Source organism: Xylaria bambusicola, assembly GCF_022495145.1.
Source record: "Xylaria bambusicola strain CBS 139988 unplaced genomic scaffold F5B22scaffold_3, whole genome shotgun sequence".
NCBI lineage: Eukaryota > Fungi > Ascomycota > Sordariomycetes > Xylariales > Xylariaceae > Xylaria > Xylaria bambusicola.
Genome location: NW_025953556.1, coordinates 1091480 through 1106172, shown reverse-complemented (window position 1 = coordinate 1106172; position 14693 = coordinate 1091480). Strand labels below are relative to the sequence as shown.

Here is a 14693-nt window from a genome sequence, read left to right as displayed (position 1 = left end):
AAAGCAAATTGATGTGAACATACGAAGGCGATGTGGGTTCTCTTAGTATGCATCTACTAGACGCACTTGCAATAGCTCGAATAAGTAGTACACAAATACACAAAATGAACAGGCATATTGAGATTGTTCTCCGCTGAAGGATCGTTCTACATAACTTAGTACACACAAGTAAAAGTCGACACCAATCTTCGTCGCTCGGCACTACTCGGCGGCAGGGCGGATGCTCCAGCTTTGATATGGAGCTATTCTTTCGCGCCCTCACTAAGGATTCTGTATAATTATGCGTATACCAAATATAATGACAGTCCCCAGATTCATAACCGCAAGTGTGAGCTTGGGTCTCAATGTAGCTTAGCATTTGAGATAGCTCTACTAAGTTCTATGATTCTAGAAAGGACCGTACATATTGCTTCTTATAAGTATATCATTTCCACCAAGCTTAATCCCTCTTTCTTGCACGTTCCAGCTGGATTGGCCACAGATCTCGGTAACTCAGCTAACCAAAAGAAACGCAACCCTGATAGAAACATATAATGCCGTTATCTACTAGGTATGTAATCAAGCGAGTGCGGAAGAGGGATCGAACGGGCTCGGCACGGGTCCCACCTTGGCGGCCGGCCCGCTCCAATGCCCAGCATCGAATCCCGTAGCGAGAGGTTTAAAAGACTCATTGACCCGGTAAAGTCTAGGATAGTGTCATTGTAGTATATGAATCGATATGGAGCTTTACTTATACTAAGTATGCTTACGAATCATAGCTTGAGCTGGCAAAACACTTGGTTTTGGTTGGGCGGGAAGTGGGCGTAACATCTTCGACCTGCTTTTCGATACTAGCTCCCTGGCAGCTGAGAGGAAAACCGGGACGATACCTCCATTTGTGCACCGTTGCCGTAGCCGAAGAAATAAAATAAAATAAAATAAAATAACGTCTTATCCGTAGTGCGATAATGCGGTAATAACAAGATTGAGGTCTTGTTTCCGCAGTGTGCACCACAAAATAAGTAGCAAACAATCTATACACAGGGGCCCTCGAGCTGCCCAGCTTCCTTAGTTTTCACAACCCCAAGTCCTCCATCTCCGAGGCAATAGAGCTACTATGTATTAAGCACTTACTATCCGACGGGTGCACTAGCTTCCATGGCCTGATGATAGTGGAATATCGCGAGTAGTGGAAGCCGAGGGAGCCCAGTTATCTGTTAGCTACTAAGTAGTATTGCATTTTCACGGCTTTACCTGGGCTAAATAGTCTCTAGGCTGTCTAGTGTTTGCACTAAACAGCCGACCAACCCAGCACCCCAGCCTCGACCGAGCGAGCGCGAGGTATACAAGGCGATGCGTCGCCGACGATCAGAGAGTGCTGTTAGTAGGTGAAGCAAAACTGCTTTCCCCTCATTCCTTTCGCTTCACTCGCTCTCGACTTGCCACTTTGGCGTCATCCGTTCCTTACCCTCTCCCATCTACCTGTTAGCGACGATGCGCGGTCCCATTTACGCGGCGACCTTCGCCGCTGCTCTTTTTGGTGCGCCAGTGACGGCCACCGGTTATGGACACCATGGCCACCATGGCCACAGCAAGCCTGATTCTCAGCGCATGGCGTCGAGCATCATCGCCCGCGGCCAGGGCATCATGACGGGCTTGGGAGGGTCATCCGAAGCCCTGCAGGCTGGCTTTGTCCAGAAGGCCTTTACTGCGCTTTCCGAGTACTACCACAAGTCGGGTGAGCCTTACGCACAGTATGTTCGTGAGAGCACTACATCCGCCACTCAATTCCTGGCAAACGCGAGCAACAATGCGCTCTCTTATCCCATGGACCGGCTATCCAACGGCAATGCTGTTTTGGCTTTTTCGCATGGCAAAGGTCACGAGAGTTACCGCGCCACAGCGGAGGCTCTGCGAGAAAGCATCGACCTGAACCGCCGAAACGCGGAGGGCGGCTTGTGGTACTTCGTGTACCCGTACTGGAGCTACCTGGATGGCATGTACTCTCTGGGACCATTTTACTCTCTCTACACGTTCGCGACGACGCAAATTAGCAGCAACAGCAGAGTAAAGGCCCTAGATGACCTGCTTTATCAGTTTGAGACTCTCTGGGAGCATTGCCACCATCACTCAACTGGTCTGCTCACTCATGGCTACGATTTCACGAAAACAGCCGTCTGGGCTGACCCGGAGACGGGAGCTAGCCCTTACGTATGGGGTAGAAGTCTTGGCTGGTACACTATGGCCCTGGTTGACACTCTCGAAATTCTGGAAAGGGAAAATGCTCCCCACAAGTATAGAAAGGCATTTCTGGAGAAATTCCAGACGCTGATGCCTGCTGTTGTCAAGGCCGTCGATAAGTGCACTGGCGGATGGTGGCAGGTCGTAGACCAGCCTCGACGCGAGGGCAACTACATCGAGTCGAGCGGCACCGCGATGTTCGCCTACTCTCTGCTGAAGGGTTCCCGATTGGGGTACCTGCCACACAAATTCACCCCAGCAGCTAAGAAAGTAGCAATCCGGGCCCAGAAATACCTTACCAAGCACTTCGTGGTTGAGGAGGCCGATGGAACTGTTGGTTACAACGGAACCGTGGCTGTATGCAGTCTGAACTCGACTGCATCCTACGATGTGAGTCTCCCCCCCCCCAACTAATCCCAAGCGTCATGCCTTGTAGTTGTTTCTCTGACCATTTTGATATAGTACTACACTCACCAGCCTATCCTTTACAACAGCGTTCTTGGCTCTGCTGCATATATTCTCGCCTCGCTTGAAGTCGAGAGACTCGGCCACTAAGTGTGGTGATACTGCGTGACCAAGAGACGTTCGACCCTAATAATTCTAAAATTAGATTTTATAATCGCAAGATAGGTCGGGTTCCCCCTTCACCCGTCAATTATATAATCATGTACTGTTATCTACTACAATCAACATCTACTTTTATCTAAGAGGAATTCGCCTCCCCAAGAGAATAAGACACGCAATGAAACATGCTTGAATACTAGGTGTGATTAATGAACATTAGCTCACCGGGCCTCTCCATGTTGTAAAGATTACCAGTCCATGACCGCACGTTCCGAGCTGCTCAAGACTCGAGCGGACAATTAGATGAGGTTTGACTGGAACACATACTTGCATTGTCAGGCCTTTATTTGAGTAGGCATGTCCATCGGACCCTTGATCTCTCGAAGATACGGGAAGCGCCCTCAATACCTCACATGTCTAAAGAAGTAATCAAGCCTTAGACTAAACAGGCTGAAAAAAATACAAGATACTGAAACATGCCCTTCGTCACCTTGGGTATCCGCCAACTTCTTGTGTATTTGGTCTCCCCATTCGTATCAAATTAAAAATCGGATCACTTAGGTGATTTCTTGCTCGCTTACACGAAGCCCGAAGCTATATAGTCCTGGGGATTATCGTGTAGTACTTGCTGTGCTGCGGACACTCATATCGTGTTCTCGACGACAGCGAAGGGAAGGAGGAATTAAGACAGTTGCTATGTACGAAAGAGTCTAAGTGAACTGACCAACGAGTTTCAAACACTAGTTGAAGCATAGGCTAGCATGACAGGATAGATGCATCATTATTATATTGCTACGTGAAGAGCACGATGTCAGTTACGGGGTACGATGGGTATATTTATGAGACGATTACCCTCTTCTTCCATGACATGAACTTGATAACCTTGGTATTAGCCCCTTTATTGACTCCGTTGGCTGCGCCATTTCCCGGGTGCTTCGGGAGTAATCCATAGAGTGAACAGTCCTACTCTAACCTCTCATTACATCTCCAGCCTAGCCCCCTTTCTTGATACCACTGAGTTCTTGCTCAGTTAGATAAAAAGATCGAGCCCAAGATGTATTGGAACTCATAAATAGGGCTTGTTCGTACACTTTTTCAACTTTTGCTTCCGTTGGTGGAACTGTATTGTTTTGTCCGTCGAAGCGGTTGACTAGAAGAACTCAACATTGACGCAATTTAAACATGTTAACTTGCCGAGAAAGGACTTGAGTGGTCGTCAGGTCTTTGTTTCTGTAGCAAGTGCCTCTTCTGTGAAAGCGATAATCATCCTAGCTAGCAATTTACTCGGTCAAATGTCTTCAACGCTTTGCTCGCGAGTTTTAAGCTGTACTGGGGTAGCTTGCTGCAACCCTGGCTTTTCTTTGAATTGTACAGAATGAGGCAGCATGTGGGCGATAAGTTACTCTACTAACCTTTCTATTAGTCGAGATATTTGGAAAATCGAAGCTCTTCTTGCTCCTGCCCCGTCTTGCTGACTTGATATAGAAGCGAAATCGCGATCGCTCTTTCCAAATGATGCCCTCAAAAGATAATTATACTATCTTCAAGCTCCGTTCAGCAGGTGCATTCATGTAAATCCCTTCTGGAATTGGGACAAAACTAGATGCAAGACCATTGTCGTGCTAGGAGTCTACCCTCCCCCAAAGCATTTTATTGCCACATATATCGCTTCTCTGTCTGTCAATTATCATATGAGCCATGGAAAAATGGAATTCGAATGGGAATGTTCTCTCCTGATCCATTTCACATTGGTAGTACTTTGTGACATTATTCCGAAAATCTCTAGTTCTCACATGCTGCTGTGATCCGGGGCATAATGTCGCCAGCCCTTTGAAGCTCTCGCCCGAGATGCTCTGCAGGATCATACCCATCGGCGGTATCCCGTTTAGGTCCGCCACAAGTTATCGGTAGGTAAAAGGCCACAAAAAAAGCAATATGTACATATCTGAAACATTCGCTCTGCGAAGTTGGTTTGATACGACGGAAAATTCCGATAGATCCAGGACAAGGGCTACAAATGAACAAAATGTAGTTTCCAGGGAGTAGAACAGGTTTCTATTCCCGGATCTCAACATCGGCTGCATGCCTCATCTAGCTGACACTCAATAGCTACTAATAATTGATCTCAGAACTCGGCCTATTGAGGTTGGGAGGACTCCATTTATACGACGTGGTGTATTGGGGGAGGCGGCGATTTCTATAACAGTCTTCGCCGGGGTCCAAACCCGACGTCTCCATACTGAGTAGGCCAGGAAAGGGGACCTACCCCATCCCATACTTACTACATAGTATATCGCTTGCCTACATAGAGTACAGTATGCTCGTGTGAGGGTTGCATCTGTCATAGCGACTCGCTTCGTTTCAGACGAAATGGGTGGTTGTACGTGCTTGGCTTCGCTTTTCCTGGATGCGCGCAAGGGAAGATGTTTCAGGGAGGGCGGGATGAGGCGGGGCCACTGATGCTGGTGGTTGGTGAACCGAGTGGACGCTAAAACATCGCGCGGCTCAGTATTAGTCTAAATACCTAGTACGCCAAGGTAGCACGCGCGCGAACTTCAAGGGGCGCTTACTTACTTTGTAAGACCCCGACAACAAGGGATGCTCATTGGCTCTGCAGTTCAATTGCCTGTACGGGCATCTCAAGTCAAAGCAAAAGAGGCAGAAGCGCATCTAGATGCGCTGCACATCATATTATATGCTTAACCGATATGAATCGCTACATGTATGAAGTCTGTGTACCTAGGTACCTGGTTAAGCTACCTAGGTAAGTACATATGTATGTAGCTAGCTAGCCGCGCGCTACATAGTACTCAAGAAGTTGTACGCTTCCAGAGAATTTGTTGGACAAAGGGAGGCTGATGAACATGTCTCTTCACAATTGAAATGCTGATCAAATCTGGGTAATACTGGAGTACCTGTTCTGTAGCGATGTCTCTTCGGGTACCGGGAGTTATTGAGTAGGGTTGTATTGTCCATGCCAACCCCCCATTTTCACACAGGATCACTGGTTATAGGGTGCATATCGTCGTTTTACTTAGAGGGTTGAACGTCATATCTAAGTATGTAGTTAGCATCGCTCAACCATGCCAAATCCTGAGATGGCTTACAGTAATAATTCATGTACTCTATCATACTGTACACTAGACGGGACTAGAGTCGTTTGGTTGGTGTTGGCGATCTCGCATTGACATTGACGATCTTGCATTGAGCGAATTGATCCTTCAAAGAAAAGACGCGTGTCTGTGCTCTTCCAACTGTAATCCCTCAATATACTACCAGAACCTACCTATGAGCTGTAGGGGTTGTTCAGATCGAGAATCCATTCCATCGATTAACACACGTCGATGTACCTGCATACTGCAGGGGAAGAGTCTGAGTAGGTACTTACTTGGAGATCCGATAGTACCGAGCAATAATGAAGGATGAAGACTAGAGCAATAGGTATCTGAGCAGTAGTAGAGCGATGTGGTTGGTAGATAGGGGCTTAAGCAGAACCAGGCGAGCCAGGGAGCCGGCGATAAGAGTAAAATTACGAGTTGACGAAGGTGGGCATGGATAGGGCAGGAGCCGGGATACTTCCCAATTAGGGCCATGCAGCCACTACCACTTACAGGGCACTTACCAGTAGTTGACTAGCGCCCCATACTAAAGGCACTTTTTCTCCACCCGCAACCACTCACAATAGCCGAATAAACACCAACCAGGGTATGAAAACTGGGGGCGGCTTGACTGCCATTTTCGCTAGCTCCTCCAGACTCGTCCAAACCAACCACCAGCAGAGGCAGATGAGAGATGAGATTGTTGGTTGGTTCTTAATCTCTGCTAATTGGCCGACTGTAACGCTGTGGCCCTACTGTCCATCGCACTTACGGTCAGATACGGTCTAGTGGACGCTGGCTGGGTAGCGTATTCTGGTGGGTAGCAGTGCTAGTGTAAGGTACGCTGCGGACCCGCTACTGGCCCCCCCTTTTCCCTCTGCGATCGCATGCAGCCATGGTTGAATCGTGGATTTGTAGCGTATTTCTCCCCCTTTCAAAGAATTGTCGACCGTCCTTGTCGCTGCTCATCAGAGTCTGGAATCCAATCGAGTTGACTGTCTCATCTCATTTCGAGTTTCGAGCCCTTGCTCTTCCTGGTTCTAAGTCCCTTGGTCCCGTCAGTCTCGTGCAAATCCCTTGGCTCAAATTGGGGGTCAACAGATAGTCAGCTGCTGCAGCAGGGTGTGATACCCCAAGTAGGCAATATACTACGGGGCATAGCTACCGGAACGGCGTTGGCACTATTCGCATTCCACCAGAGAAAGGCCGCCTGTCAGGTAGCTGTGTAATTAGGTATGCGAACATAGGCCAACGGACAAGGGAGAGAGCGAGAGAGCCTTGCTTGTTAGGACCGGTCACAAGACTCGGGATGTCTACCGCCACTTCGCCTTCCCAACAAGAGCCGCCCTTCATGGCTGCCACAACCCATCATCAGCACCATCCCTCGTTGTCAGCCCTTTCCGAGACCTCGTCTGCCTCAACTCATGTTTCCTACTCCGCGTTCCCTTTCTACGCTGATCAGCCGCCACCCCTGAGCACCCCTCCGGCGTCTTCTGTTTCGGGATCCAGGAACACAAAGGGCCTTGTCCTCAACAACGGTCGCATTCCCGCCTCTCCAGTCCAATCAATTCGACGGAAGCCGCTGTCGGCAACCGCCTCGCCCATTGCCACGCGGTATTCCTCGGGCGAGCATCTGGCCAGCGTTGTGAAGAGCCTGCCACGACCCGAGCAGAGATACGACCGCTCCTTCTCCGTGGACAGCCCTACCGTCTACGAGTTCCCACACGCCCAAGTCCAGCCTATGTCGCGGTCCCCTCGCTGGGAATCTACAACGAAACTAACATCAGGTGCGAGGGATATTGCGTTGCTCGAAATCGCCACAGAGTAAGTCAATGTTTCATTAATCCACAATCCAGCGCGGCTCGGACCTGGGAGCCGGATCATGGCGCCATGCTAATCTATGCGATTTTAACCAGGAAATCTCCCGAAAATCAGCTCCCTTCTGTTTCTACTTCTGGGAACACCGACTCGGCTGCTATCGCGGCTGGAGCCAAACGCCAAGGATCCGCTGACAGCCACGCTGCAGCCCTTCAAACAGCGCCGTCACACACGGAGGATCAGACGCTGTACGACGATCTATTGGCTGACGAAGACGAAGACCCCCTCAGCGATAACATCTTGGACGGCTATAATTCTGATTCGTCCCGTACTACTAATACTACTCCTAATCATAATATGTCTTTACACATATCACGGAAGCCCATACCACAACAGTTGACGCTCAAATCAGACGAGGCGTCCTTAATTCGAACGAATAGTAACGAACTCAAAACTCCTAATACGGACAAACCGTTGCCCAAGTCTCCCAACTCCAGACTCGTCACCTTCTTTGGCTGGGCATCATCACCCACTACAGAAGCCTCAGAGAAAGCCTACTCACCGCTTCCTTCACCCTTCAACTTCTCAAGATCGGGTAGCCAGCCAGATGCATCACCAATCACCACACTTGGTCCACATTCATCATTTGACGCCAGCAAGGTTCAAGCCGATTCCCCTGATTCACGGGAGTATTGCGAATCGTACCTGGTTACCCCTTCAGCTGTATCACCGGATTCCACACAAATCGACGAAATGGAAGACGAGTTGAAGGCCATCTCGGCCGAGTTGGCGGCATCCATTCGGCGCGAGATAGATTTGGAAGACCTGGTAGACAGGTTACAAGCAGAAAAGGATAATCCGACAGTGACTGGAAATAAGAGGACTAGTGACTACTTCTCTGACTCAGGCTACAGTTCGGCTAAGTTTAGCGAATATGACCAATCGAGAGAGGAGATTGAGAAGATACAGCGGAGGTCAGAGCAAGAAAAGGCGCAGCTCAGACTAGAGCTGACGACTAAATTGCAAGATGAGAGGCTAAAACGACAGAAAATGGACGAACAAATCAGGGACTTGTCAAGTAAGGCATCACAAATTGACCTGGATGCGGTGAACGGTACAGACGCTGGTGATCGCGTCAAGGAGCTGGAGGCGACCTGTGAAAATCTGCGACGAAAGCTTTCTGAAGAACGGCAAGCCAAAGATAACATCGAGGACATGTTTTCGGCACTTAAGGGAGAGCTTCGGGATGCTGCTGACGAGCGAGATAATTTGCGGGACGAGATTGTTCCACAGCTTCGAGCCCGTGTCGAGGGTCTCGAGAGCCAGGCTTCTGAGCTCGAGAAAATGACTTATGAATCTACTAAGATGCAACAGGAGCTTAATAACCTGAGAAGCGAAAACTCAAATTTGAAACAGGTGCAAATGGAAAGCATATCCGAAGAAGGTGGAACTACAAGTGCGCCACTTTCTCGTTCTAATTCTGTCGGTGGCTCACGTGCATCCTTCAAGCTCCAACGACCACCCTCTGGTATCTTTAGATCCAAGACAGTTAAATCTACAGAGTCTCGTGATCAGCTTTCAGAACGCTTGAAGGATGTTGAAGAACAACGTGACGCACTACACCGAGCACTCAAGAATCTACTTGAGAGACAGGAACACCAAAACCGTGAGAACCAGAAGAAGATTCGGGTTCTTGAGATGGAGCGCGATAGACTTCTGACTTCCTCGCCACAGAAAGCTGGATTTCAGAGAGACATTGGTAAACTCCGAGCTGAGATCACTGTGTTGCGCCGAAGAGCCGAAGAGGCTTTGGATCAGAAATGGCAAGTCGAGAAAGGTCTAGCTGGTCTAAAAATGGATCTTGATAAGGCAGAACAAGAGGTAGCCTACCTCCGTAAACTTCTCGAAGAGAAGGATATCCTTATCCCTCCAACATTTGCGCGTTTGAGTAGCGGTAGCGATCAGTTTGCCACACCAGTCACTTCGGAATCTCTCCTGGCCGCATATCATGATCTCCAGAAGACCCATGCGGAGTCACTTGAGCGGGTCAAAAGCCTAGAAATGGGTGCTATGGGCGATGAGAAGACTTTGGCGGCCATGCAAAAGCTAGAGAAAGCTTTGTCAGTAGCTGTTTCAGAGCGTGACCTTGCTCAGCATGAAGTAACATCGTACAAGGAACGGCTTGCCTCGCTCAAAGCCGAAGAGCTTGCCCATCTCACTTCGGAGAAAGCTCTGGCGAATGAGCTCCAGGAATCAGCGCGTCGTGTAGAAGAGCTAGCTATCCAAGTTCAACAGCAACTTTCGACCAACCAGCAACTACGCTCACGGATTGCTGATACTATAGCAAGAGGTGACGCTGATCAGAAGGCTAACGCGGAGCGGATCACGACTATGCAAGCGCATTTGCGGTCTCTGGAAGAGAAACTAGAAGCAGCACAAGCGGCATCGGAAGATCGAGTTGCCCATCATGAGGAAGAGATATCAAACCTCAAAGAAAGCCATAACGTACAGCTTACGAGGCTTCGTGATGGTCTACGCTCACCGCGCATTTTTCCCGATAAATCTCCACTATCACCTTTATTCTCGGCTCCGGGTGCATTATCGCCTCGTCTCAGCATTACGCGTTCTGGGCCAGCCATGAATGTCTCCGAAGAAACTCAGATCGACAACCTCAAAGCACGTGTGGCAGAGCTAGAGAATGCGCTCATGGATGCCGACGTGGAGATGCAGCAAGTGGTCGGACGCATGAACACAGCGCAAATCGAGGTCCTCCAGTTACAGGAGGAGCGTGAAGCTGCTATAAACCAGACACGAAAATTGGAGAGGGAGCTGAAGACGGAGAAAATTAAATCCTTCGAAGAACGATTCAAGAGTCTTCAGTCATAATAAATTCACGAAGAACCTAAATCATCATGGACGGCGCATTACTTATATGTTTGATTGAGCATTTACCAGCGTTGGACAGCGGCATCGTTTTCTCTTGGCTCACGATGATAAGCACTGTCTCTGGAATAATACCCGGCCTTGGCATACCAGCATGCCCAATCGTACTCTATCGCCATACTTGTATATTGTCTTTTATCACGGCATGGGGAAAACTTTTATGTGCCTAATGTTTTACACTTAGTACTTAGTACTTTATTTATATGTACCTATATTGGAGAATGGTGAAGCAGGATGAACACAAAAGAGGGATTACGCGAAAAGCGCACATAGGTCAATAGGTTTGGGTTGGTAGGTGATGGATGAAATCAACCTACAGCATTGTAATAGGCTGGCTGAATACAAGGGGTGTGTATACTTATTATTATCATGAACTATTTGCGACTGCGTGATATATGGCTACTCTAGTCTGAAGGTTTGTGACATGGTTAATATTTTATATGCATATTCTGCTGTTAGATTGGAGTTCACACAATTACTTACCACTACCCTCTAGGCTATCAGAAACCACATGTATTTGCATTGGCGACATTCAAGATACCAAGAGAGCCGAGTTTGGACAAAGACTTCCTATTTCCCCTACCACACAGCTGAGTACTGCTCTCAGCACCGTCAGAAATCTTGTACGCAGCCATCTTGTGCCGCTAGACTTGCTGAGGTGCCACTTGAAGATCCACACACTCGAGTGTTGGTGCTATTGATAGCTTCCTGAATGACGCGATGATGCCGTGCCACATAAGCGGCAGCCTGTGAGATACCTCCCTGCCATACCCACTGTAGGTCCTCAGGAGTGAAAACAGAACGCTAGACACGTACGCTCCCCAGAAAATACGTCAAGTTGTTGAAGCTTCCCCAGACGAGCAACGGCAATTCGGCACTAGATAGAACACATCTGTCCTGGGCAGTGCCTGGGCGAGGCAGAGCTGCCCGGGTTGTTATCCGGGCTGTAGACTAGATTTACACAGTCAGGTATTTCTCGTTACCTAATATGTATGGGGAAGTCGTCAGCTACGGGCTGTGTAAGGCAGTCGGTATGATGATCCCATCGATTGATATATCGATTTAAGGGAATGGTGGATGGTTGATGGTTCGTTATGCTGTGTTTTGCGCTGGGGCAGACAGAATGGTTGACGTCATTGTGTCCCGCCAGTCAGACAGAGGTGGCGGCTGGCTTAGCTTCGACCTTGAGACGCTCACAGTGCCTGCCAAGCAGGCTGAGGAACGTACAAGCAAACTACTCTGTCTGATTTGCCGACTATCCGACTATCATAATGCGATGAGATGCGATGTCAAAGGCGTTGAGTTGCCTTATTTGGTCGCATGTTGCGACTAATTGAGCTTTGCCTCGTGGTGGAAAGCATCTTTTGGGAAGGGCGCCTATGGACTATCCACCTACGCAGGCACTTTGGCTTCTGTCGAGCGATCACAACTAGGTTATCTCACTTTCACTCGTAAGCTTCTGAGAGGTAGAGAAGTGGTGACGTTCCAGGAGAATAGATATCAATAAACGAACGAAGATTTTTCTCTGGCCCTTTTGTCCCAGGGGAGTCTCAATTGCCGCAACCAGTCAGCGAATGTGGTGTAGTCTCAACCAGAAGTCAAGTACCTTTCAACGTCAGAATTTCGTACGACTACCCGTCAAGCCTCGCTAGTTTCACGTTAAACGGGCAATGAGGACGAATCAGAGGCCCGCCAACCAAGGATCGGGGAGTGCTTTGCTCGGCACAGTTCAAGGCATACTGTACTGACGACGACGATGATGGATGGGATCGGGGCTGAGCCAACTCGCTAACCAACGAGACGTTACCATGAGGATTATCAGTGTTTGCCTTCTTTGAATCATCAAGGTCCTATGGGGTATTTACCGACGTTAGAGATCCTAGTAGCAAAATGTTTCTCCTCTCTATATATACATAGATCTTTCGCCCCGGATTATCTCCCTCACTGACATGACAAACTAGTTCACTCACCAATATTGCAGCTATTAGCCAACATAAACTTAATATTGCAACTTATAACTATCAAAATGCTGTACGACAAGAGATTCTTACTTTCCGTGGCTGCCCTGGCGGGCACATCATTCGCCCAAGATGATTCTTCTTCATCCACGGGAACTAGCGACTCTACCTCCACAGGCAGTGCCGGCGCCGAGTGCACGGTGTCCTACGCCCGCCTGCTCGCCGACGCCCCGACGCCCGGCAGTGATCTCGCCCAAGCCATCACAAGCTACGCCAGCAGCGCCGCGAGCAGCGTGACTGCCGCGACCGCCACGCCCTCAGGCGGCATTGGCGGCCTGGCGGGCGACCCGAACCAGCTGCTGTCGCAGGCGTGCGACTTCTCGCAGCAGCTCCCCTCGTCACTGCAGAGCCAGTTCGACGACTACGCCACGAGCCTCATAAGCTATGTCAGCGTGTCATCCTCCGCCATCGACGAAGTCATCACCTCGTGCGTGGCGACGGGCTCCGAAGGCGACAGCTACACGTCTTTCGTGAACTCGATCGCGACGCACACCGGCCCGCTCTGCACGGCTACCTCGGGCTCGAGCACGGGCACCGACAGCAGCACTGGCACTGGTACTGACACTACTGCTTCGCCTACGCCTACTGCGTCGGAGGGTGGTGGTGGCGGTGTTGTCACTACTACCGGCGATGATGGCCAGACTTCTACTGTGCCTGTGCCCACTGGTGCCGCGGCCGTCCCGACTGCTGCCCTGGGAGGCGCTGCGGCCGCTGCTGCTGGAGTTCTCGGTGCGGCGATATTATTGTAAGCTAGCTAGCTAGCTAGCTAGTCACCGGCCTCTCATGGGATGGTATGAATAAAGACTGCGATTTGACCAGTCTATTCGTGTATTATAATGTATAGTTTGGAAGGCACGGGTCATTATGTTTTGGGGATGGCTGTCATTGTTAGGATAACCTTTGTGAAAGGACAAGCGATGAGAATCATGACGAGAAATTGCAGAATACTTAAGTTGAATTAAGGTGTCTTAGCAATGAAGAATATCATAATCTTATGGGAACATGGCATCGTTACTGCGCATTAGTAATCACTTTTACTCGGCTGATTACTCAGTGAAATTCTTTATGTGATGTGTTGTAACATACCTACGTGCAGTGATCATACGTGCCACGGTTTGGGGTAGATTTTGATGACCTGAATCATGCCGCATAATAGTAACTATATAAAGGTGCGCTAGAAGTTGGTCTTCAACATTTACTAAAATTAAGTCGACTCAAATGAACGATGACACAAACAGATCGGTTTGCGAACAGCATTAATAGTCGTCATGCCGTGATCCTCGATGACTCTTCTAGCCCTATCTATATTTTGGCCCGGGCGTTATTAACTCTCCTACGCACGCTTTCACTCACATTTATGCGATTATAAAGAACTCTTGTCGTTAATGTAAGGCGAACAACATGGCTTCGGCGCGTAGACGCTGTCGACAGATGTTGTCCGGGTAAACTTACCTACCTAGTTATTAGTTATATAGGTAGGCGCTGCAATTGGGTGGGCATAGACTAGAGGCGTGTTCGCTTTACGGCTTTTCTCCTGGAAAAGCTATATACTCGCTAGAACAGTATTTGAAGAATATTGTACATTTCAAAGCGATTCAGTATATAGAATTCATCTTTTTTTTTTTTTTTGGTGAACGTTTGTTGTTAGTGAGCAACCTGCCCCATTTCGCATGTACCACCCGATGCTGAATTGAAAACCCCTGCATCGGATTCCAGATGATCAACTTAGCGGTGTTTTTGAACTGGTTCACGATGAGATCACGAAGAAAGCGAAATATAAAAGTCGTGTGTTATGATTTCATATTGTGAACACTGGCCGTCAAGCCTTGGGGCATCCCTATCTTGAGGATGCCTGTCTAATCCACACTCGCATCTAAGGAATGACCTGGGTATCTTTGGAGAGCTTCAGAACCGTGACAACGATCACGCCTGCAAATATACTCTCATAACTTATCCTCTCTATCGTGAAGATGCGGGCCCTCGTGGGCATCTATAAACCATGTATATGCAAGCCATGCTATATCCCCAACGC

At 48.9% G+C, this 14693-nt stretch overlaps 3 protein-coding genes across 3 annotated transcripts; all 3 read left to right on the top strand.

Annotated features, from left to right (window-relative positions):
- Positions 1 to 1014: 1014 nt before the first annotated feature.
- Positions 1015 to 2972, top strand: F5B22DRAFT_588759 (Six-hairpin glycosidase-like protein). Its single transcript, XM_047973690.1, has 2 exons — positions 1015 to 2610; positions 2683 to 2972. The coding sequence occupies exons 1-2, from the start codon at positions 1474 to 1476 to the stop codon at positions 2773 to 2775; spliced, it is 1230 nt and encodes a 409-aa protein (XP_047835375.1). The 5' UTR covers positions 1015 to 1473; the 3' UTR covers positions 2776 to 2972.
- Positions 2973 to 6747: 3775 nt separating this feature from the next.
- F5B22DRAFT_588756 (uncharacterized protein) lies at positions 6748 to 11058 on the top strand. Its single transcript, XM_047973689.1, has 2 exons — positions 6748 to 7706; positions 7799 to 11058. Exons 1-2 carry the CDS (start codon positions 7192 to 7194, stop codon positions 10584 to 10586), a joined length of 3303 nt encoding a protein of 1100 aa, XP_047835374.1. The 5' UTR covers positions 6748 to 7191; the 3' UTR covers positions 10587 to 11058.
- A 1265-nt stretch (positions 11059 to 12323) lies between these two features.
- On the top strand, positions 12324 to 13659 carry F5B22DRAFT_264573 (uncharacterized protein). Its single transcript, XM_047970131.1, has one exon. The coding sequence runs from the start codon at positions 12670 to 12672 to the stop codon at positions 13408 to 13410; it is 741 nt and encodes a 246-aa protein (XP_047835373.1). The 5' UTR covers positions 12324 to 12669; the 3' UTR covers positions 13411 to 13659.
- The last annotated feature ends 1034 nt before the right edge of the window (positions 13660 to 14693 follow it).